The following is a 22,851-nucleotide window of genomic DNA, read 5'->3' on the forward strand; positions in this document are numbered from 1 at the left end:
TGATCATCTCATCAGATGCCCTTTCCCCCACAGGGGATACTTCCTCGAGGACACAGAAGTCCCGCCCCCCACCCCGCCGGGGCACCGTCGGTAGCTCCGCAGGGCCCATACCTGCATCTCTCTGCGCCGCAGGGGAGCTCCTTCCCACGCCAGTGCCCGTCTTACACGTTTCCCCGGAGCTCTCCTGGGGACACCAGCTTCTGACGTCGATGGCACGGCTCAGCTTGGACCTTTCAAACTCACCGCACTCGAGTTTTAGTTCGCTCTGTTCAGACGGCCTGGAAGAGGCGCAGAAAGTCACATTCAGGTGTTATCGTGCATCCGTGCACACTGCTTTCCAGGAGACTTAGCACAGGTGAAAACATGAATAGGGAGCACCTGGAGACCTCGTCCCCTTGGGTCCGATGGGAGAGGATGATGAGTAAGGGAAAGATACCCAGAAGAAAAGGATTTTGCTGTGTTGGAACTAGAATGAACTCGGAGGTCTTCCAGTCTATTTTTACATTTTACAGGAAGAAGACTGAAACGCCACAGGTTACATGAGTCACTCGGGGGCCAGCTGGCACATGGCCAAGTCCAGGGCCAGAATCCAAGACTCTTGGCTTGCCTTCCTTGGTGTCCGGGGGGGTGGGGGGTGGGGCGTTCTGAGTATGTGGTCGGCTTTCTTCTTAACCGTTCATCCAGCAAACATTTACTGAGGGACAACCATGTGCCAGGTATCGTTAGAAAACATGCGGCATCTACAGAGGATAGCGTTCCTCCCCTGAAGAGTCTATGGCCTACTGGTAACCCCTCTCCTACTCGACCATGAACTCCTGAAGGGAAGAACTGTCACGCAACCTTATCAATGGCCATGTGTGCGGAGAGTGCTACAGGGTGCCTAGGTGATTGTTTCACACGGCTCACTTTCAGTCCTCATGTTCGGTTTGTGGGATGGCAGTTAAGAAGATCCAAAATGTGAGATGTGGCACACGGTGTCACGGCTTTCTGGCCACTCAAGGTAAAGAGGAAACAGACGGAAGCAGGAGCCAAGGAAACAGACAAGCCAGCCACCACCTATTTCTTAAGCATCATATTCTCAAAACATCCTGATTAGCTACATGCTCCTTGAGAACCGTATTCTAAGTTGTTTCTTCAGCATGTCAGAAATCCGCATTCAAGTATATATAACATGTAATCAGTGAAATTCCACTCTAATTTCATATCTTTCTGCAGGTTCACGTCACAAAAATATAAAACTTTAGAGTGACCATATTAGTCAATAAAAATTTTATGAAAATACACATAAAAGAATACAAGGTATACCTTTCCTTTCTACAGGATACTGCATTGCAGCTTTCAATCAATTTAGCCTAGATAATTTCAGCCTATATCAGGATAATTAGTCATCTACAATTAGTATTTGGTATGAACAACAAGCCGACAAAGAGTTTAGTGCTTTTTTTCATATTTGCATTTTGCTGATGGCTGCACATGAGCTGGAGGTGTAGCAGCGCCTGAAGACCCCTGATGTGCCCAACCCTTCTCCTCAGAGCGCATCTGAGACTGGCCGGGGAACGTGTCATGATGCTGAGTCGCTGAGTCACAGAGTCTGAGCTCCAGATGCAGCCTCCTGGGGGCCAGGGCAGACACTGTAACCAGCACCACACGCTTCCCATCGCGGTCCTTGCCACAATGCGGGCTGTCTGCCCACACTTCCCTTCCAATAACAAGTGGAAATGTAGCCAGGTGGAACCCTGGCCCCAGGCAAACCTAGAGCAGCTGGGGGGCAACTGAACAGCAGCACATTTAAGTACCTGGCTGGGCTCACAAGAGAGAGAAATCCCCAGATGCCAGGACTCAGAAGGAGAAACAGCCAGGGCGTGAGGATGGAGGGGTTACTTGGGAGGGAAGAGGCTTAATGCCCAGGGCTTGGGGTTTAAACCCAGACAGTAGTCTCCAGGAGTCAGGGGGCTGGGGCTAAGTCTCCTAAACTGGGCTCTGGAAGGGGACCCTGTTGGTGCAAGGGACACCTGGAAAATGAAAAGCTCCTCCGAGACCCAGGGAGGAAGAGGCAGGGCATGTCTCCTGGAGGCTCTCGACTAGGGTACCTGTCGAGTGTGAGAAATCGACCTTCGGAGACTACCCCTGGGGTCAGAGTATATGCACTACTGACCTTGGTGGGGGGCGGGGGGTGGGGAGGGGAGGTGGTACCTGAAGCTGAGAAACGTACACAAAATCAGATTAAAGAATATTTCCAGAAACACGAAATATGGGATTCCCAGATAAACACTGTCAGCTCCTTCATTTTACTGATCGGAAAAGAAAAGCTCAGGGAGATTAAGTGTCCCGAGGTAGCAGGGCTGCCGCAGGAGAGCGCCCCCTACAGCCTGGTTCCCTCGCTGGCTCTGACCCTCTCTGGCTCCAGGCTCTCAGCAACCACAAAACGTCTGGGCCCCTCCCTCCCGCAGCTTCTGCAGGACCGACCTGCAGTGGCCCGGAGTGGCGACCACCCCCTTCAACGTGGTGGGTCCTGGCATGGAGCCCGACTTAGGCTTTTCCTCTAAAACCTCCCACAGCTTTTAGCAGTTTATAAAGTAAAAATCTGGAAAATCTGTGCACTTGAAGGTACTTTTAACAAAACAAATGAAAACACAAACCAGAAAATATTAATACATAAAAGTTTAAGAACATTGCTCTCAAAAACACATACATGTCCTTAAAATCAACATGGATGGAAGAAGGTAAAACACACAGACAGACAACAGCATGGTGACAGCCAGAGGGATGGGGGTGGGGGCGGTGGAAGAGGGCAGCTCGGGACAATGGGGACAGGATGGGGAGAGACTGCTTGGGGCGACGGGCTGGAGATGCAGTGGGCATGTGATGTTTTGTTGAGTGTACACTGGAAGCCTGGGTGGTTCTGTGAACCAATGTCACCCCAATAAATGTCATGAAAGGAAAAGAACATTTATCTCAAAATACAAACATCTGTAGTCCCATATTATTTGTAGCCAACATAACAAAAATAAGCTTAAAAGATAATAGGTAAATGCAAATTAAAGAGTAAAAAAATAGATCAAAATCTTCAAGGAGTTATAAAAATTACAAACCTCAAGACCTGAGCAGCTCCCCTTTTCTTGTTTTTTCTACACGTTCGATTTTTATTCCAATTTAAATTTTGTAAATTTCCTTCTTTTTTCTCCTGCAACTTCTTCTTCCTATAAGGATCTTCTTGCTAAAGAGAGAGGAGAAAAAAACTTAAACTGACTAAATATATTAATACATTTAAAAAACTCCCTGTGATTTTTTAAAGGATTTTGCATAAAAAGTTTGGTCAGGTTAATCTGGAAAAGTAAGGGGGCCTATTACTTTTTAAAATAAACTTTCAAAGACCGATTCTATATGAATTTCAAAATGTTCAGACACTGGCAAAACCCGAGACATACATTTCCCAAACTCTAGTTTGTTTTTATTTTCCTTCTCTCTCTACGTCCCTTGACCCACGCAAAAAGAAAAAGAAAACATTGCCTATAAAGCTCCTAAGGAGTGAAAAAGGAAAAACATCTGTTAGCAATTCATGGTCAGCGTGCTGTGCACTTTGGCAGCCATAAATCTCCAGCCTTCACCTGTTCGTTTGGAATGCGCGGTTCCCATGAATCTCCACTGAAGGGAAATCGTGTAAAAGCCCAACTTAGGAGTAGCTTGTGTATGCATATTTTTGTGTTTATAGATGCACTTCAGGAGAACAGCCAAATCTCCGGAGAACGCTCCAAACCGGTTTAAGCTTTTTGAGTAAATAAGACAAGAAGATGCTTGATGTTTTCCAAATGTGGTTCTGAAAAGACTTAATTTAGCAGGAGCTACATACGCAATTGACCCTTGAACAGTGCAGGAGTTAGCGTTGCCAACTCCCCCCATGTACTTGAAAATCCACATGTAATTTTTTTTAAGTATTCAGTATAATACATTTAGTTTACCTGGGCTTACAAAGAGTAAGTTCATGTTATCTTTGTTACAAAATTTGTCAGCGCTAGAACAGCTTGGGGTAATGACTGGCAGTGCATATTTCATGGGTAATCTAAACATAGTTGTTAAAACTTTTTAACTCCCCAAAATTTAACTATGAAGAGCCTACCATTGACCGGAAGCCTTACCAACAACATGAACAGTTGATTGACATATTTTTTTGTGTGTTGTATGCATTCTTACAAAAAAATGAGCTAAAGAAAATGTTATGAAGAAAAATCATAAGGAAGAGAAAATAACATTTACACTATTCATTGAAAAGAAAAATCCATATACAACTGGACCCATGCAGTTCAAACCCGAATTGTTTGAGGATCAATTATATATTCTATATATATGTAAAAATTATAGATTTTGAATATATCACATTTTTTCATTTGGATTCTTTCCTCTTTTAAATGTTAGGTATAGTCTATTAATAGGCCCAGAGAAAGGGGGATTCCCTCCTCCTTTAAAATTTTAAAGTAACTCATGTGTTTACTGTCTGATAATACTTAACTCTTTCTCTTCCTTCCACCACGCTACCCCCTGAGGCAAACACACTGTGGGGGGTGGTGGAGGAGTGGGTGGGGGCAGGGGGTTGGAGCTCAGGCATTGAAACCCCAGGGCTCTTAAGGAGGAACCGCCTTCCCAGGGACCTCACAGGGGCCAATCCCCTAGCTCTTCCTGCTGACCCTCAGGATCCACATTTCACAAAGAGCAACAATGGGCTCATTTTACCTTCTTTTTTTCAGGACATTAGTCCAGAAATCAGAGTGGGAACTCAGGAGGTTCTAACATACACCTGGCTACCATGCACAGGACTTGGAAGAAAAATGATAGGTCACTGAGGCCTGCATGTTACGTCTGGGGTGTCGAAAGCCTCGTGTCCCGATCAAAGCAGTATGCTTACTACAATAAACTCTGCAAATAAATGACATTGTAACTGTGTATGTGGGGGGGTTATGGGATTTGCTTTCTTTATACTCCTTTATTTTTCCCCTAATAAATATGTATTAACTTTTTTGTGATTCTGAAGGTATTTTTAAAACATAACAAGTTAAACACACAGAGCTGTATTCTATAGGACCTGGTGCTGATTGCTTAAGTTTGATGCTAAGCAGACACTAAAGATATCTGGTCACACAGGATTTGGGCATGCATTGCTCCCTGTGTATTTCTAACTTTGGGGGGTGGGTGGGGTTCCCCTCCCCTGCCCTGTCCACTTGAGGACCAAGAAAGGCTTTTCAAACAAGGACTGGAGCCAGACCTTCTGTCCCTCCAGGGTCACATACAAATAAAGGGTCAGTCTCCAAGTGCAGTCGGAGACAGCAGTCACTCCTACACTTGGCGGCCTTTTTCAAACCGATCTGGTTAGCCCTGTCGCCATGTGCAAACAAGAGGATACAAATTTTAGGACCACGGAGAGGAGGAGCTTGGTGGTCAGAAGCACCGTCACCTTCTCTGAGCATCGAGAAGCGTGAACGTGAGGACAGTGCCGCACACTCTGCACGCACAGGCAGGAAGCAGCGCCCGTGAGCAAATGCAGGACGGGACAGGACAGAGGATGGATGAGAGGAAAACACACAGAAGAATGAAAAATGAACGGCCTTTTTCTTTGGCGCTGTGTGTGTGAGAGAGAGAGGGAGAGAGGGAGGAACAGGCCTACAATGGAAGCAGCAAATGGAATGGTTTGGGGAAAACAAACCAGAGCCCCAAAGTAACACACTTGTCAAGAAGTGAGAGGAAGAAGAGAGACAATCTGGCTCTGGCTCCGCTTTCTGGTAGAGAGGGGTCACGCAGGGGGCAGGATGAACCAGGAAACTGCCGGGCTGTGCAGCGTGGCAGTGAGACAGACCCCAGGCTCCGGGGCCTCACCGCCAGGCTGAGTCTCGCAGGGGCTTCCCGGCTGTGCGATCAGGGGCGCTACTTGGCCACTCTTCGCCTCGGTTTCCCTAGTCTTCCTCAGAAGGCCACTGTGAGCATTCCTCTACCTGACACACAGTCAGCAGTTTATAGAAGACTGAGCTGTGATCATTACAGTTACTGGGTCTAGAAAGTTCTCTGACCTCTCTGATGGAAGTGAAAATTTAACTGATCGCTAGGGAGGGAAGTGAGATTTCTTAAGTTTTAATAAAAGCAAAGGAAGAAACCAAAAAAGAGAAATCACATATTGACTGCACAAAGTATTCTTAAAGTCACTGTATATAAATAAAAGCAAATAAAAATAAACAGGAAAGGGCAAACAAATGAAACATGGAACACAAATTTGATAGAGAATTAATAGCTTTACACATGTCCTTACAGAAAAGAAGAAGAAACACTACCATTCAATGGGAAAGTGGGCAAAGAACGGGAAATGCAAATTCACAGAAGAAACAGAAAAAAACAAAAGAAAAAGGAAGCGTTCATCAAAATATTTCATAAACTATGTTTTCAGGAAAGGCAAATTTAGGCCAGCTGACATCTCGTCTTTCTATTTTCATTTTTAAAAGCTCAACTGTGTTTGCACAACGTGTTCACGCCGCACACACCAAGGGCTGGGTGGGGGCGGGCAGTCGGGCAGGTGGGCTATCAGCGCCTGTCTCTGAGCAGGCTGGACCCTGACTTCTTAGGGTATAAACAATTTATTTAAAAAGTTTCACAATAGGACTGGAGGATTTTTTAGTTGTGTTTTCAGAATTCTACAAAAAATGAAATGAAGGAAGAGGCTCACTTTTCCTAAGAAAAGCACATTCAAATGAAAACCAAAACACAATCCTCCACCTACCAGGCCAACCAAGATTTTGCCAAAAACAAAAATAAACAAACAAAAAACGGTGCTGCCAAGAGCGGAGGGAAACCAGCGTTCAGCGTCTGCTTGCGTCAGGCGTGGGGACGGAAATTGCCCCCACCTCCCTGGACAGCGACCCGTCCGCCCAGGAGGAGCCTGGGCTGATTCTCTTTCATGCTAACTCTAAAGCTACAACAAGGAGGTATCGGGTCTATAGGGGAGACTCTAGAACAAAGTAGTTCATCGTGGTGTGATTCATGAAAATAAAAAGCTGTGAACGACTTCAACGTCCAACTGCAGGGGAAGGGTGTGGACCGTGGCCCAGTTCAATGATGGAATGCTACGTCACCACGGAAAACAAAGCTCCCCGTTCACTTCTAACGCAAGAATTTTTAGAATGACAACATTATGACAAAGCTGCATAAACACGATAAGGATCCTGAATTTTTATAAATTTGAAAAAAAAAAAAAGCAGAATACAGAAAAATGTGGAAAGTGGTTCATTTTGGATAGATCTTTTCTTCCCGTCTCTATGTTTCTATGACAATCATGAATTCCTTTACTAAGGAAAAAAAATCTGTTTAAAAGAAAATAAACAGCCAAGCTTAGGGTCAAAATGTAGTCTGTGGTCCCCAAATCTGGGGTTCAACCTTCTCTGCCAATAAATCTAGAGAAATGTTCCCCTTGTACTATACGGATTTATGTAACTTTCTAAGCGGCAAACTTAAGTCCCAAGAATGTTCTAGAAAAACAAACATTGAGCAATGCACTTGGGAATGTGTTTATTGAGAATGGTTTTCTCCAAACCAGCAATGAAATGGAAAGTGTACTCACACAGGGTTCTAAAGGCCAGTTCTGCAAAACTGGGAGTGAGTCACAGAGCCAGCAAAGAAGTGACAGGCGGCAGCCCTGACGCTGCACCAGGAAATCCACCTTGGCTGACTGGCTGACCACATGGATAGCCTTGACCCACAGAGCACAGCCTGAGTCCCCCAGGTCCCCGACTCGCTGCGTCCTGTTGAGCTGGCTGCCACCACTCATTTGGTGCAGACGTCTGCCCTACACAGGCTCGTGGGCCAGAAGAGGAAAGAGGAACACAGGCAATGTCTGGGACCCCGTGCAAGAAGTGTCTGAGCTCCAGGGTGAGAGAGAAAGGACGAAAGACAACTAACTTGAATAAATGAAGAAAACTGCCATAACCAAGGGCACAGTGTAGAGAGCTAGCCTGGCCCTAGAGAGCTGAGTTGGGGGGCGGGGATGGGGCCCTCACAGGTGGCAAATGGGTGCCACCAACAGCACCCTGTGTCACTGTTCCTCTGAGCCACCTCCTCCTTATGGCCCTCAAACCATGGGGACCTGGAATGAATAGTTTCAACTGCTCCTCCCAGCACATAAGACTGCGGAGCTGTGAAGTCAGCACATCTCAGCAGCTCATCTCACATTGGTTTCTACCTCACCGCAGGGCAGCAGCCAGGCCTCCCATTCCTAACCCCATCCATGCCTCCTGTCCCCAAGTCCACAACTGTTTCTGCTCCTGCAGGCATGCCCTGTCTTCCCTGCTGGGCTGAGCTTTACCTGCATCACCTGCTGTACCTGCACCCTTGACACTGGCCAGGGTTCAGACGCAGGCCCTGGGTCTTCTCTCCGCACACACCTCGCAGAACTCAGGGTCATCCTTCAATTCTAACCTCCAGGGACAACTCCCAGACTGTAAGCTCCAGGCCCACCTTCCATTAAAGCACTGGTTCCATGACTCCCTCTGGCTACTATACTCTCTCACATCCAAGTCCAGCCACCCCTGTATCAGTCATCTGGCATTTCCTGGGAAAAGGCATCCCTCCCCTGTGGATTCTGGCTAGTGCTTTAGGTAAGATTATGCCCTAAAAAATGACACTGGGTGACAGGCAGAGAGAAGGGGCATGTGCTCTTGTTCTACTCTTTCCTCTGTACCCAGGAGTTGACCCATCTGCTTTAGAACAGCTTTTCTTGAGAGTAAACGCTGTCTGACATTCTTAAAAATTCTATCTCCTGTATGATTAGAAGATAAATAAAACTTTCTGAATATACCCACCTCACCAATGATCAATGTTAACTACCTTTTTTAAAAGGATGAGTTATTACACAGATATTTGCACTCTAAGCTCCCAAAATGGGTTTTGTTCTAATAGGCAAAAAAAAAAAAAAAAAAAAAGTACAGACCTCAACAGAAGGTATGTCCTGTTTCTCAGAACATGTGTCTTCTTTAGATGCTTTGTGAATCTTCTTTTCTGAAGAAGACTTTGTGTCAAGCTTTTTCAAAGTTTCACAATTGTCTACTTCATTCTTGACAGGCACTTGCTGGTTATTTCCTTGAATAAATAAAAATGATTCAATTTCCAGCTAATGATTTCCATTCATATTCCCCAGAGTTAAGTCTCTTTCCTACACCACACAGTCTCATTTAATGAGACTTAGACTTAAGGATCGGTTTTGACATCCACGACGCTCTAGAAATGTGTTTTGTTTACAGGTGAAAACGCCCTTATATTAAGAGTTCTACAAACAGCCTCTAAGAGAGGTCAGGGGGCAAAAGGGAGGGGCATGGCATCATTCACAGGGGTAACATTCATAAACGTCAAAAGATACAAACAACCCCAATGTCAAGATAAATGCATAAACGAAATGTAGTCCATGTACAACAGAATACCATTCAGTCGTAAAAAGAAATGATCCCTTGTGCAACAACGTGGATATACTTAACACTACTGAACTGTGCACTCAAAAATGGTTGAGGTGGGAGGAAAAAGGAACGAAATTCTGACACATACCACCACATGGATGAACCTTGCGGACACCACGCCGGAGTGAGATGAGCCAGACACAAAAGAACAATGTTATCTGCTGGTACTTGTCTGTGGGGCGTAGCGCCATCAATTCCCAGAGATAAAAAATAGAATGCTGGCTGGCTACCAGGGGCTGGGGCGGAGGGCGCTATTGGTAACTGTTGTCCCATGGGTACCGAGTTTCTTTTTGGGAGGATGAAAAAGTTCTGAAATGGGGCATGGTGACGATTGTACGCCAAAGTGAATGCTCTTAATGCCACTGAGCTATATCATTTAAAATGGTAAATTTTATGTTACGCCTATTTTACCACCATTTTTTAAAAAGCTAGGGGAAGGAGACAGAGGGGGTCAAGACTTGAGGCCTGGTCACGACTCAGCCACTAATTAGTTTTATGATCAATTCAGTCTCTGAAGCTGTCAGAGCTTCAGTTTCCTTATTTATAAAACGAAAATACCACCTTACCTGCCTACCCACACTGACTGTTAAAAAGATACAACCTGAGCAGATACAATGGGCGAGCATCAAAGGACACACGCACTCTTCCAGGGCAGGCCCTGCTACAGGGCATGCCGACCTGCCCCGGGAGCGGCGGCTGGAAGCTGAGGCAAGAGCGACAGGTGAATCCTACGGCCCAGGGGTGGTGTTGGTAGAAACCTCACCTGAAAACATAATTTTTCCATTTTTTTTCAAGTGACTTCGTTCAGTACATTTCTTCTTCTATTGTTTATTTAAGAAAAAGTCACATCAACTTCTACTCTACACTAACTGGCCTCAGTGTTGTGACATGAAACACAGTATTTTGATACCCTCTCCTTTTTTCTTTATGATTCCCTGATAACTCTGTCACCTGAGACAGATTCAGAGGGCCACAGCGCCAACACGTCACAGGGAAGCTGGCTGCGGGCTCCGGGGAGGCGAACACCCGACCAGACTCCAGCAGGGACTGCCGTCCGCCCGGCTGCAGGGCTGGGGGCAGGGCCCTGTCTCGGCCTCAGAACAAAAGGAGTGGTCAGTCCTTCTGATTCCAAAATTCCTTTTTTTTTTTTGATTGATTCTGAAACTCTGAAGCTACCAGTTAAACTCGCTCAAAGCAAGATGCATACATTTTTAAAAGAACAAATACAAGGTAAGCATCCTTTTATGTTGTTAACAAAAATATTGTATAAATGTTTACATGGCTATAAAAACTCTGGGGGAGTGTGACTTCCTCTAGGACACAAACGGGGTGTCAGACACCCACAGAGGAAAACAATGTACCCAGCCAAGAGAAAGGAGACAAGGTCCAGAAGAGAAAAGAAAATCATAAAGACATCATTTTGGATTCTGGAAGCCATTAGTATGAGACAGACTACAGATACTCTGCCAAAAAAAAAAAAAAAAAAAAAGTGCCATTACTTTCCCCCAGTCTTCATTCACAAGGAAATGAATTTCCGTAAATTTTCTTCGGGCCAAGAATAGCACTAAAGTATTAGTCATCAGACTTTCTTAGCAAAGATCCAAATGTAATATTCAGCACTAACCTACCCCCCAAAAGTGGTAAAGCAGAGACTCTCAGGAAATTCATAATACCTTCTGTGGGGCCAAGAATCGGGACAATCAGATGAATTCTGAAAGCAAGCCCTCCATCCATTCTTTGGGCAATTCTAACATGACAATAGGCAAGAATTCAGAAATACCTCGAGTGCACATTTCGCTTAAAAAAATGGAGCCAACCCATGGAATCGTATCCAGCATGCTTACTTTAGGTATTACACAACTTTCTTACATTCACCTCACACAGTAAGAGTGTTTGAGCCACAAAGATAAAAACAAAAAACAAAAAACAAATAGAACGAGGAACAAGTAAACTCAACAAAATAACTGCTTAAAGCTTTACTAACCATAAAGTATATTTTGGAGTAAACTGCTAGATTCTCATTTCAAGCTATTAGTATCTGTAAGTAAATGAGGCTATATTTTTTGCATGACTGGTATTTCAGAAAGTTTGAAGGCATCTAATTCAGTGAAAACTTCCATGTTAATTTCAAGGTTTGGGGTATTACTAAATTTAAAAGTTTATTATCCTTGACACTATTATAAGCAGAAAGCAATAATACAATTTGCTACCTATTCCTCTGTCACAGTGCTGAGGCTGGCCGCAGTTTTTCCTTAATTCTAAATCTGTGCTATTCTGATCACACCGTTAAAAAACAAAAGTTATAAACATTGGGAAAGAGACACATTTCAAAGATCATTTATATCACATAGAAAGCCCTACTCTTCTCAGGTGGTCAAGATGCTGGAACATGGAAGCAACGTTTGAAAAATGTAGCTGTTTCCCAGCTGTTTGACAAGTTGAGGCCGAAAAACACCAATGTGTGGAAACAGAGCCCTCGAGAATCTGTCCACAGACTTCACTTCTATCGGGGACTTGAATGTCTGACGTACTGTGGGCCGCTCAGGAGGGGGCTGAGGGGGCCGCTCAGAGAAAGGGGCAGGAGGAGACAGCACACGTTTTCTGTTCTTTGGAAAATGCTGTTTCTCAACACCACCACCACCACCACCACCACCACCACCACCACCACCACCACCAAGAACAAGCTCCTAGCCAGAGCCATTCAGATACCCTTGGAACTCTGTGTTCACACAGTAAGGTGCTCAGGGAAAACAAAGAAGCCCCATTAGGTGAAGCCACAATCCTCAAGGTGCCTGTGGGAGGGAGGGAGCTCTGGTGAGTGGAGAAAGGCACTTCAGGCCCTCTCCAGAGACGGTGCACCCTGCCCTCCCCCTCTCCCAAAGGCAGCGAGTGTGTCACTAGACTTGTTTCCGAGAACACGTGTGCACTTGGGGAGAAAGGGCTGGAACGTGGCAGACACACTGACCGGCTGCACGTGAGTGAATGTCAGTTCCCAACAGGGTCCCCAACCATGAGGCAGGCTAAGTTTGGGAGGCAAGACTCAAGATGTTTTCTCCAGATCCCAGAAAGGATCTTAATACGGAGACAGCAGTCCTGGCTAGGGGCTCGGTTGGTGAGAGAGGTGTCCCCGTACACCAGGGTTGTGGGTTCCGTCCCCTCAGCATGCACACAGGAATCAACCAGCAACTGCACCAATAAGGGGAACAACAACTCGATGTCTGTCTGTCTGTCTGTATCTCTCTCCTCCCCCCACTAAAATCAATAAGTAAAAAAGATTTTTAAAAAATATGGAAATAGCAGCATGCTTTTCACAAAGTAAAATACTTAAAAAAAAAAACAAAAACACCTGATGTTCAGCGTTGGAAGTGAAAACTCAGAAGGTTCTTCAATACATGGTTTTCCCATTTTCAAGCATTCTTTGTGCCTTGCGGATGGATTCCCTCCTGAATATATGTCTCCTCACCATCTGCCAGTTTATTACAATGTTTTCCTTTAAAAATTGACAAAAGAACCCAAAACCTTTATCATTACTAAGGGACTCCAAATCCTACTGTCAAACTACAAATTTCTTCCCCTAGGTTTCTCAGTCCTTTCTTATCTTTAAAGTTTTCAACTCATTAAAATGTTTCCATTTTAAATTGATGGCAGCAATTAACCTGTTACTTTTAACCTGCCCGGCATGTCCCTAGAAGAGTGATGTGAACAGAAACAGAAGAAAGTCGTGTCGGCGCATGGCTCTCCCCGGGAGGAACCCCCCTGCTCACACAGGAACTCTGGAGCGGAACGCGGCGCGGCGGAGCGGCACCTCGAATCTGCCAGTACCAATGTGGTGAGAGGCCAAAGCTCCTCCATCAACTCATATCTGATCTGATGAACCATCACCCTGATACCACTGAACATGCTGCTGATCCAGCACAAAAAAACGGTTTTAAAAAACTTCTTGCAGTGAGAAATCTGTTTCCATTTAAAGCAACGGGAACAGACCAGGTATCTGCACAAGTCAGAAAGACTCCGGGCAGATCTGCCATCTGGAAAGATATGAGCAAACCACACGTTGATAGACGCTCATATTAAATTTACTCACACCTGCTGCAGTGTCATCACGTTACACAGTCATCTAGGCTCAACCCCCGGCACTGACCACCAAGTTTGGGACAGGGGGATCTTGAAGCACGTGTGCAAGTCCTCCGACCCACTCTCACTCTGCACTGCTGTTCCACTTCCATGCATTTCCACCACCTCAGAGTACTGTGATGCAGCAGAGGGTCCCCCCCGCCCCTGTCTATCCACAGTTCCACAGCCCCTGCATTTCACAGGCTCATCCATCTAGACCCCTGAAGGACACCACGCAACACAGAAGCAGCACAACCCCGCAAACCAAGATGTCGTACAGTTAGCTCACATCGGATATACTCAGGCCTAAACGGCAGACAGAAACTCGAGGACAGCCCACTGGACTCACCCCGTACTTCCACCTTTCACGGGAGTTTTGTAGTCTGGGCCCTTGAGTGTCTGGGACACAAACAGAACCCGGGCATCCCACGCGCCCCACCACAACACGCCGTCCGAGAAGCCGCACTGTGACTTCGCTGAAGGGTCTGGTGGAGCACGTGGTCCAGAGGGTGTGCTCACATGCCAGCGGGAGAGGGCGCGGGAGGCGGTGCTGACCCTGCAACCAGGAGTCCGCCTCGACCAGGAGCGCTGTTGTTGCCAGGGAAATGGTACAAACAGGATGGAAGGCGGCGAACCCAGTGCCCCAGCCATGTCTCACTCAGAGGACTCCAGTTTTCTTTTAAACTCCAGATGTCCGTGTGTGGAACATTTCAAATTCAGCTGGGGAGTTTTACTACATGCACAAAACTCATTGGAATTAGCCAATCCATAATACTTCTGTACCTTCTCCACAGTATCAAGGAGTGAAAAATACAAAGTTATTTATATATAGGTGCATCAAGTAAGATCAAAGGTAACTGATAATTCCAGATTAAAATGAGTCAAAAATCTGACTTTCAACAAATACAAAAATGTGTATATTAAAATGGTCAGAATGGACAAGAAAAATAAGCACAGGCTTTTATGCCAGAGGCCAAAGGAGTCAGTTAAAGCTTGGTGACAATTTTATGTGTAGTTAGTCTTCCCAGTCTCGTTTTGCTCACATTGTCATTGACTATATTTGCCACAGGAGGACATTTGTCTCCTTTTAACCAGGGGACACAGTGAGGGAAGAACCGGGCCAAGGACCACGAGAGGTCAGCGGCTGTTAAACACAGAAAGTTGGTAAGTTCTGTTCCCTCGGAAACATGTTATGGGCTGATTAACTTTTACACATAGTCTGAAAAGCCAAGATAAAAATTAATTAGGAAAAGGTGTCTCTATCCTCCGGACAATAAAGTATGATATGCACATCCCTCTAAACACAGGTACTGAAAAGTGAACTTCTTAGTCATGACACTCTAAAAACTCGGCGCCTTGTCCTAAGTGTTTCACCTAAGAAACTGTACCTTAACATGTATACCTTCACTAGAACTTTGCGCATGAACGGAACGTTCAGCATCCACAAGTACAACTCAAGTCCCAGGTGAGAACAAATCCCATTTAACCCAGCTGAGACAAACAGGAGGGAAAGATCATCAAGGAGGATGTGAAGATTACCATGATTTTTCCTGGAAACTTCTGGCAAGTCTGACTGGTACTGAGGTGAGTTTCTTGGCAAATGATTTTCAGGTAGTTTCTTAGAGGTCTTCAGAGGACCCAGCTCTCGCTCCTTGAGCTCTGCTATGTTTTCTGAAATTTTAATGTCCGTTTCCTTAGGAAACATAGATGTCTGTATTCCCTCCTTCATATGACATTCTGAAGAAGTGGTGTGGGCTACAATTGTGTTTTTCAGTGCGTTGTCTTCTTTATTCAATAAGTTTTTGGGAAAGGTTAAATTCTTTTGCAGGTTGACATTGATGCCACTTGGATATTTGAGGTTTGTCCAGTTCTCAGCCATCATATCGGTGCACACGTCCTCCTTTGGAGCAGACAAGGAGCTGGCCAGGGCCGAGGTCTGCTTGTCCTCGGAGGCCATGGTGGCACTGCCGGCGATCGATGTGCTGGGCTTGTGTCTGCTGTAATAGACTGAGCACTTATGCTTCTTCTGAGAATGGCCGTAGGTAGCGGGGCTCCTCTTGGCAGCATTCTGGATCCTGCTGGGGGGGCTGCTTACCGGAAGGCAGCTTTTCCCTCTGCCTTTGTCAGAGGGGCCATAGGTATCGAGAAAGTTCTTGCAATTGCTTCTGAACCGAAGAGAAAAAGGACAGTAAACATAAAGCCGCACCAAATAAAACTCTACCTCTCTGTTTGGAAATCCCCGAGAAAGAGGCAGCACTCAGTATGGCGGGTCTAGAGTTCTACCTTGCTTCTTCTAAAGCTCCGTGAGTTCAATAAACTAAGTCCTTACGGGAAGTCCATCTTATAATACAAGAAATGTTACAGCTGTCACACCATAGCAAAGAAAATAAGCAAATGAAATGAAGTTGGAATCAAATTTGATATTACCTTAAAATGAAATCAGAAACGAGTGGCATCAAAGGGGAGAAACACCCCGCCACCTCCCGCACAACATGAGAATTCTTACTTGTGCGGATGAGAGCTGATGGCGTCCATCGGGCAGCTGTTGTGCTGCGAAGAGGAGCTGGCGTTTTGCCTCTGTCGCGTTTTCATGAACTCCATGAGGATGTACTGTGCTTGTTGGAAGGCTATTAAAATCACCCCCAGCAGGGACAAACTGAGCAAAAAAGCAGGGAGGTTCATCATTGCATGAGTCCTGATGGGCATTCAAACACTGCATTTATTACAGAAGATCAGTGATTGGTTGTAGGTACTGTCTACAGATACAGCATTAAAATTCCATAAGGCATATGATACCATGTTTTTGACATTTCTTAAAGGTTTTTTTTAAAAAACTGTTTTTAAAAAATGTGCATATTTATAAGTCTGACATTTCCATTCAATTTTAAAGATGGTTCCAGAATAGAATCACTCTAAAAGGGTAATTCTAGCCTTCCAATCTCCGATTTCAATTGCCACTGAGCCAGCAAGAGCAACATTTGCATCTTGCACCATGACTGCCAATGAACATATAGGACGCACAACTGTCCTCTAGGTCCTATGAAACTCCTACAATTCACTTCCTGTTATCTGAAAGCTTACCAGTTACTGCTTCCTCTACTTCATATGTCAGGGTTCTCAAAGTGACATAAATGCCCCTGAATCCATGTGCTTTGATTCTCCACAAGCATGCAACGACCGGATGGCTCTCCACTCAGTGAGAGGAGGACAGCGAAGCCGGCGGCAGTTTACCTGACAAAGAAGACGGTGAGCCTCCAGAACGACTCCTCCCAGCTGGGCCCTGGAACGACGTCTGCACACAAAGGCAACAGGTGATGAGGGAGGGTCACATTGAGCGTGAAGCGAAACTCAAGGTCGGCCGCAGTGACGAGTGTCAGCTCACGAATAACCCAGGAAGAGGTAAAGTCTGGAGTAAACCTGGCAACACAAGATTCATCTTCATGAACTTTCATTTTAGGCACAAGACATAGTGATCATAATACCAAAACTTCTCACTTGTACGAGATAAATGCTTATATAAAAACAAGATGTTTTGCCAATGAAAACAAGCTACCCCCAGCCCCCACTGGACATTAAAAACATCACAGAACTTCAATGAGGTTAAAGCTCCGTGCTTACACAATGCTGATGTCTCGTGACGTGTTTGGGTGCAGGGAAAACGGATGGCAGTCTAGCACTTCGAATCCATAGCCTTGGCAGCTGTACCCATTAATTTTCAGAGATGTGACTGTGACAGGAAGTGGTCCGATATTCTCGACTTTAAAGTTCTTGGTAATAGACAAAATTTGCTTGCTGTCTTTCAGTTCTAGTGAGAATGAAAAGGGAAATTCAGTATATACAATCTGTAAAATTGATTTAAAATAATTTATTGAATCAACAAACCACATGCACATTATTAAAATGTAAAAGAAAATGCAATGTGAGCTCAAAGCATGATATCTATCTCATTTCTGGAACAGTTACAGATTTTGTTATACTACCAGGATACAAAAAAAAATGATTAGTTAAGGTTTCCTTAAGTTAAACCATCTACCTAGGTACCAAAAGTAATGAAAATCTCTTCTTTGTTTCCTTGTTTATTAAAGGTTAAGGTTAAAAGTATAGTCTTCTCAGGAACCAAATCATTTGGATTTGCCACGAGGCCCCGGCACCCTTAGCCCCGGAGATCCTCACTCATGCTGGACAGGGACCAACGAAGAGGGTGTACGTGTGCTGCTGTGCAAGGCCACCACAGCTACGGGAAACACGGTTCAAAGACCTTACTACATCAAGAGGAAGTAAGTGATTGAATCCTTGCAAATAAATGAGAGCACATTTTATGTTTGAAAAGGAAGAGTTACCTCATTTTCAAAAATATCCCTGTAAATTTATAACCCAAAATATAATATTTTCTTTGTTATATTAGGATTAATATTTTATCTGGTTCTATAGTTCTTATATTACTCTAATTCTAGGTCATCTCTAAAGGAATCAATAAATGAGTGAATGAATGAATAGAAAAATGATGAAAGACTTTTAATGCAAAATGGCTAATACATTTTTCAAAGTCAGTGTTCATTCAGCATAGTTTCCTAAATTTAAAAAAAAAAAAAAAAAAAGCTATGGCTGCTGTGGCTTAGAGGATTGAGCGCCTGTCAGCAAACTGGAAGGTCACAGGTTTGATTCCCAGTCAGGACACATGCCTGGGTTTTGGGCCAAGTCCCCAATTGGGAGTGTGTGAGAGGCAACTGATCAATGTTTCTCTCAGCACATGTTTCCCTCTCTTTCTCCCTCCCTTTCCCACATCTCTAAAAATAAATAAGTAAAATCTGGAAAACAACCCAATCAGGCATTACAACGGTTGCTACAAATTATCCAATAATTTCACCAACCAGCTTGCTCCATAGAAAACATATTGTTACACTAAAATGCTTTCAGTGTGTTCCTGAAATTAAAAATAATAGGAAAACAAGAATTTACCAGAAATACTTTACATCACTTATTTAATTTTTTAGTTCCTAAGAAAGTTCTTGAAATTAATATAAGTGGTTTAAAAGCACTGAACTGAAATACATGCATAATTTAGAAATATCTAATGGAACACTTAAGTAAATGAGTAAATCTCATTGTCTGGTACAGTAGCCAGTGAACCCACATAGCTACTTCAATTTAAATTAAAGAACATTTCCATTATTGCAAAAAGTTCCATTGGAGAGCATATCTTTAGGGTTCTCTCTGTCATTTGTGATTTTCTAGATTAGGTAACTGATAGCCAAATTAACAGGTTCATACTTTTTATCTTATATATCTGACACTATGCCAGTAATTTAGCAATTACTTCCCCCCCTGTATCTATTAAATATATTTACATTGGCTATTGCTCTAATTGAGTGATTCCAACCCATTTAGGCTCAGATGTTTGCCTGATTTAATCATTGGCAACGATACAATGAATCTACTATAAAAATTGTAGAAGAATCTTCCTATAGAGCACTTTTGCTCCCGGCTCTAGCACCACGCGGCACCCACCCCCCCCGCTCCTGCAGAGTGCCGGGCATGCGCATAGGAACTCACGTCGACGGCAGTCCATCAGCGTAGACTCGGGCACCTTGAATCGGAGCGAACCTCCCACACCGGGAAGTCTTCCACCCACTTTCAGCAACTCACGGGCTCCGAATCCCTCCACGCCAATCATGTCCATAACAGTCAAGTTATTCCTTTAGTGAAAGCAGATACAAATAAAAGAGCATTACAACATAGTCACCAAGACACCATGCACTTGAACTTATAACCCCCTAGTTACTAAAAACATTTTTAATGTTTTGGGAAAGAACATCAACTTAAATAGTGTGGCATCTCCGGCCATCTCCCAGGCCATAAAAGCGGCCAAGCCCAGAAGAGTTAGAGCTGACTGTTCAAGAAGGAGCGAACAATTATGATCGTTCTTCAATCCCAGCCCAAGAATGTAAACCCATGTATTTGATAACCAGCCACCAGGGTGGTGAGCCAACCTTCAAGAGGAAAAAACTAAAGAAATATATAGGGGGTGGCAGGGCAGAGAAACACTAACAAAGGCAGACGAATTGACAAAAATTGTTTACAACACAGTGAATTAAGGAGTTTTTCTGGTAATTGGGCTATATGAAATTCCGCCTTAGGAATAATCCTAGAAGTAAAATCCTACTGTTTACTAAACCAAAAGATTTAAAATATCATCCCACAAATAACTTCTATCTACTCAAGTTCTTATTAGTCAAACAGTAACTCAGACTAACTTTTGCCTTTTCATTAACTGTAGTCTGGACTTCTAGGTCACAAAAGTTCAGTGGAAACGATGTTTGAATGACGCAGACCAGACCGGACTGAAAGCCGGTCATCATTAATGTAAACACTGAAGAAGCAGAGAAGGAATTCATTTATAATTATGCACAATACAGACATGTGCACATCTTTACCAAATGATTAAAACCCTTTACTTGCCACTTAAAAGCCTTTAAGTAATGTTACATGATTGATATTGTTTAGAGAAAAATATTATGTATCAAAACAAGACATCCCCCCAAATAAATTAACTACTATAAAAACTTTAGGCTTTCTTTTTGAGCCTGGGATAGTTTAAACTGGGATGAAGTAAAGGTCATAGCTACATTTCCTACCACCTTAGTTCTTCAACAGAGAATGGGTTTAAAATGAAATACATCGTCATCAGAACATTAGGCATCTTAGTTAAAATGCTTCATAGAACTTTCTGTCCATTTTCCTTTTAGTGGCATCCATTCCCGGGACAAATTTATACAATATACTAAAGGAAGCCCAGAACAGGAAAGTCATTGTCAGCTAATCTAATACTAGAAAAGTTAAATAAAAACAAAAAACTAAAGTGTCACTTATTAAATATTAAATGTGTTAGACTTCTCAACAATGCAGAAAGCTTCAACAAAGACCTGTGTTTACTGCAAATTTTGAAAGACTTTCAACAAAGACTATCTAAAGATTTTTGAAAATTAAGAATAAAAACTACTTAGCTGCTTAAGTCAGTTAGCAATATAACACTCATTTAAAAAGAAGGAAAAGAAGCCAAAAGAGCCAATGGGCTGAACGAGGCACTTCTCCCGTTATCCTTTGGGGCTACCGAGAATTCCAGGAGTCAGACAGGCAGATATGACAGTGGTGCACATCCAAACATTGTGGACTGAAATGTATACAGCAGCATTTTAATTGTTTCCCCTGAGCTAACACAGGGAAGTAGAGAGAGAGAGAGAGAGAGAGAGAGAGAGAGAGAGAGTGTGTGTGTGTGTGTGTGTGTGTTTGGGCATATTTGTGTGGGTTCTGCCCTCTGTGACAATCACAGGTGAGATGCTGAGTGAAATGCACTGCAGCTCTCCGAGAGTTGGGCGCACACACCCTATTGTACACGGGAGGAAACTGAGGCAGAGATTAACTGTGGAGCCTCTCATTGCCTCTCTTCTTGGCCAACGCCTCTTGTTACCAAGCAACACAGCCTCATCACTGAAGGCCTAAGATGTGAGTGTCAATTCTTGGCTAAAGAGCTCATGGATTCTTGAGAGAAAACATTTAGACAGATGAGTCAGCGAGAAAGAAACAGACTCCAGGACCGGGCCACACCTACCGGATTAGTATGAGTGAGGTAACTTTTCCGTAGTCCGCTGGCGTGAAAACGACACCGACCCTTTTCATTTCCAAAGGCTGCAAATGGAAGTGGAGGCTGCCAAACCTGGATTCCTCGGCATGCATACCCTGCAAATTTAATAAGTGCAATTCAACAATTCCAGTAAAGCAGGCTTCTGTCTTCGTTACGTGCAGTTTAGAGTACAAATATGACTGTTTTTCTTTTAATTTCCAGGTGTGACCACCCTAGTTAGTCAACTTGTTGAACTTGTTTATCCCGAGAGTTCACACCAGTGAACAGTTCCCAAGCCACAGCTGAGCAGCACAGGCGGAGGCTGCAGGACAACGACCTGGGTGCTGGAAAGGGGAGGTGCCTCCTGGCAGGGCCGAGAGTTGGGCAAGAAGCCTTCCACACCAAGATGCTTAGACCCAAAGCCTCTCCTTGAACGCTACAGGGATCCTGCCAAACCACCCATCTGCTGCACAACCCCAAGTTCTCTTTAATATTTAAGTTTATATAGAAACCATCTTCATTATACAATATTTAGTCTCTCCACTCAGGAGAAAGATCTTCATTTACTAATATCCTCCTTTATTCTCTCTAAATAAATCTTATAGCCTAAATTTAATATTCAAGATTTTGTTCTTTATCATTTTCTCTCTTTCCATGTGAGGCAGGGGTTTAGCTCCTTCTCACTAAAAACGACTGATTTTTAAAATTTTTAAAACTGTTTTATTGTTGCTCAAGTACAGTTGCCTGCATTTACCCCCCACAAATCCACCCCCCCTCCCCCGGCCATCCTCACCTCCCTCCCCTGATCCCGCCCACCCCTGGTTTTGTCCATGAGCCCTTTATAGTTCCAAAGGATTGATTTTTTTAGAGCTATAATTACATAATCTGCATGGCAATGATTCTCTTTTTTATCCTTTTAATTTTTAAATTTGTCTTATCCTTCTGTTGTTGCTAGTGTTTCCCATGCTATCTTGAAAGAAGAAATAGGGATAGTATTTGATTCATTTTCATTAGAATGACAAACCCCAGGAAGGGAAATACCCTGCTTGATACACATGATGTGAATATCCAATAGAAAACTGCTGATTTTTAGCATGGAAACTATAATAATAACAGCACCATTTATTAAATGGTACTTAAATGCCAGGCGCTGAAATGCAATCAGCTGCATTCCATAAACCTTGCTGACCCTTTAAACGCTGTTATGAGTGAGAAAGGTCAGGCTTAGAGAGCTTCAATAACTTGCCCAGGGTCACAGAGCAAGAACATGGCAGAGCCTGGATGCGGAACCTCGAATGTGCAATTCCCCACACTCTGAACCACAGCGACGACATTTCCAAAAGCAAACCAACACGATGAGAACACACACCCTTTCTTTACATGACAAAGTGCTCTAATTGGAATTTTAAGTTGAATTTTGAGGTGCCTCCAAGGCATGGACACTGACCACACTTTTTGTCACTGTAATAAAACTGCAAAGGCAATAATTCCCTTTACCACAAGTGCATTTCGGGGCTGGAGGGGCGGGGGGGCGGGAATCTTCCGTGATTTACAAACCTTTCTCCGATAAGTTACACCATTTGTTCAAATCTGAATAGAATATTTCTAGGTAAAAGGAAGTAGCATTATATTTGGAAT

General features: G+C 43.9%; 1 protein-coding gene across 2 annotated transcripts in view; it reads right to left on the reverse strand.

Moving 5' to 3' along the window:
• Positions 1-22,851, reverse strand: part of TMEM131L (transmembrane 131 like) — a 139,266-nt gene that overhangs the window by 11,090 nt on the left and 105,325 nt on the right. For both annotated transcript variants that reach the window (XM_045831653.1, XM_045831652.1), the window contains exons 20-28: positions 21,202-21,329; positions 19,146-19,288; positions 17,211-17,397; positions 16,824-17,009; positions 16,099-16,248; positions 15,132-15,757; positions 8,960-9,108; positions 3,093-3,217; positions 112-278 (exon numbers count right to left, since the gene is read on the reverse strand). In XM_045831653.1, the coding sequence (XP_045687609.1) occupies positions 112-278; positions 3,093-3,217; positions 8,960-9,108; positions 15,132-15,757; positions 16,099-16,248; positions 16,824-17,009; positions 17,211-17,397; positions 19,146-19,288; positions 21,202-21,329 (1,861 nt within the window). The remainder of the gene's footprint in view (positions 1-111; positions 279-3,092; positions 3,218-8,959; positions 9,109-15,131; positions 15,758-16,098; positions 16,249-16,823; positions 17,010-17,210; positions 17,398-19,145; positions 19,289-21,201; positions 21,330-22,851) is intronic.

Source organism: Phyllostomus hastatus, unplaced genomic scaffold, assembly GCF_019186645.2.
Source record: "Phyllostomus hastatus isolate PE091 unplaced genomic scaffold, TTU_PhHast_1.1 phas_contig_159, whole genome shotgun sequence".
Taxonomy (NCBI): Eukaryota; Metazoa; Chordata; class Mammalia; order Chiroptera; family Phyllostomidae; genus Phyllostomus; species Phyllostomus hastatus.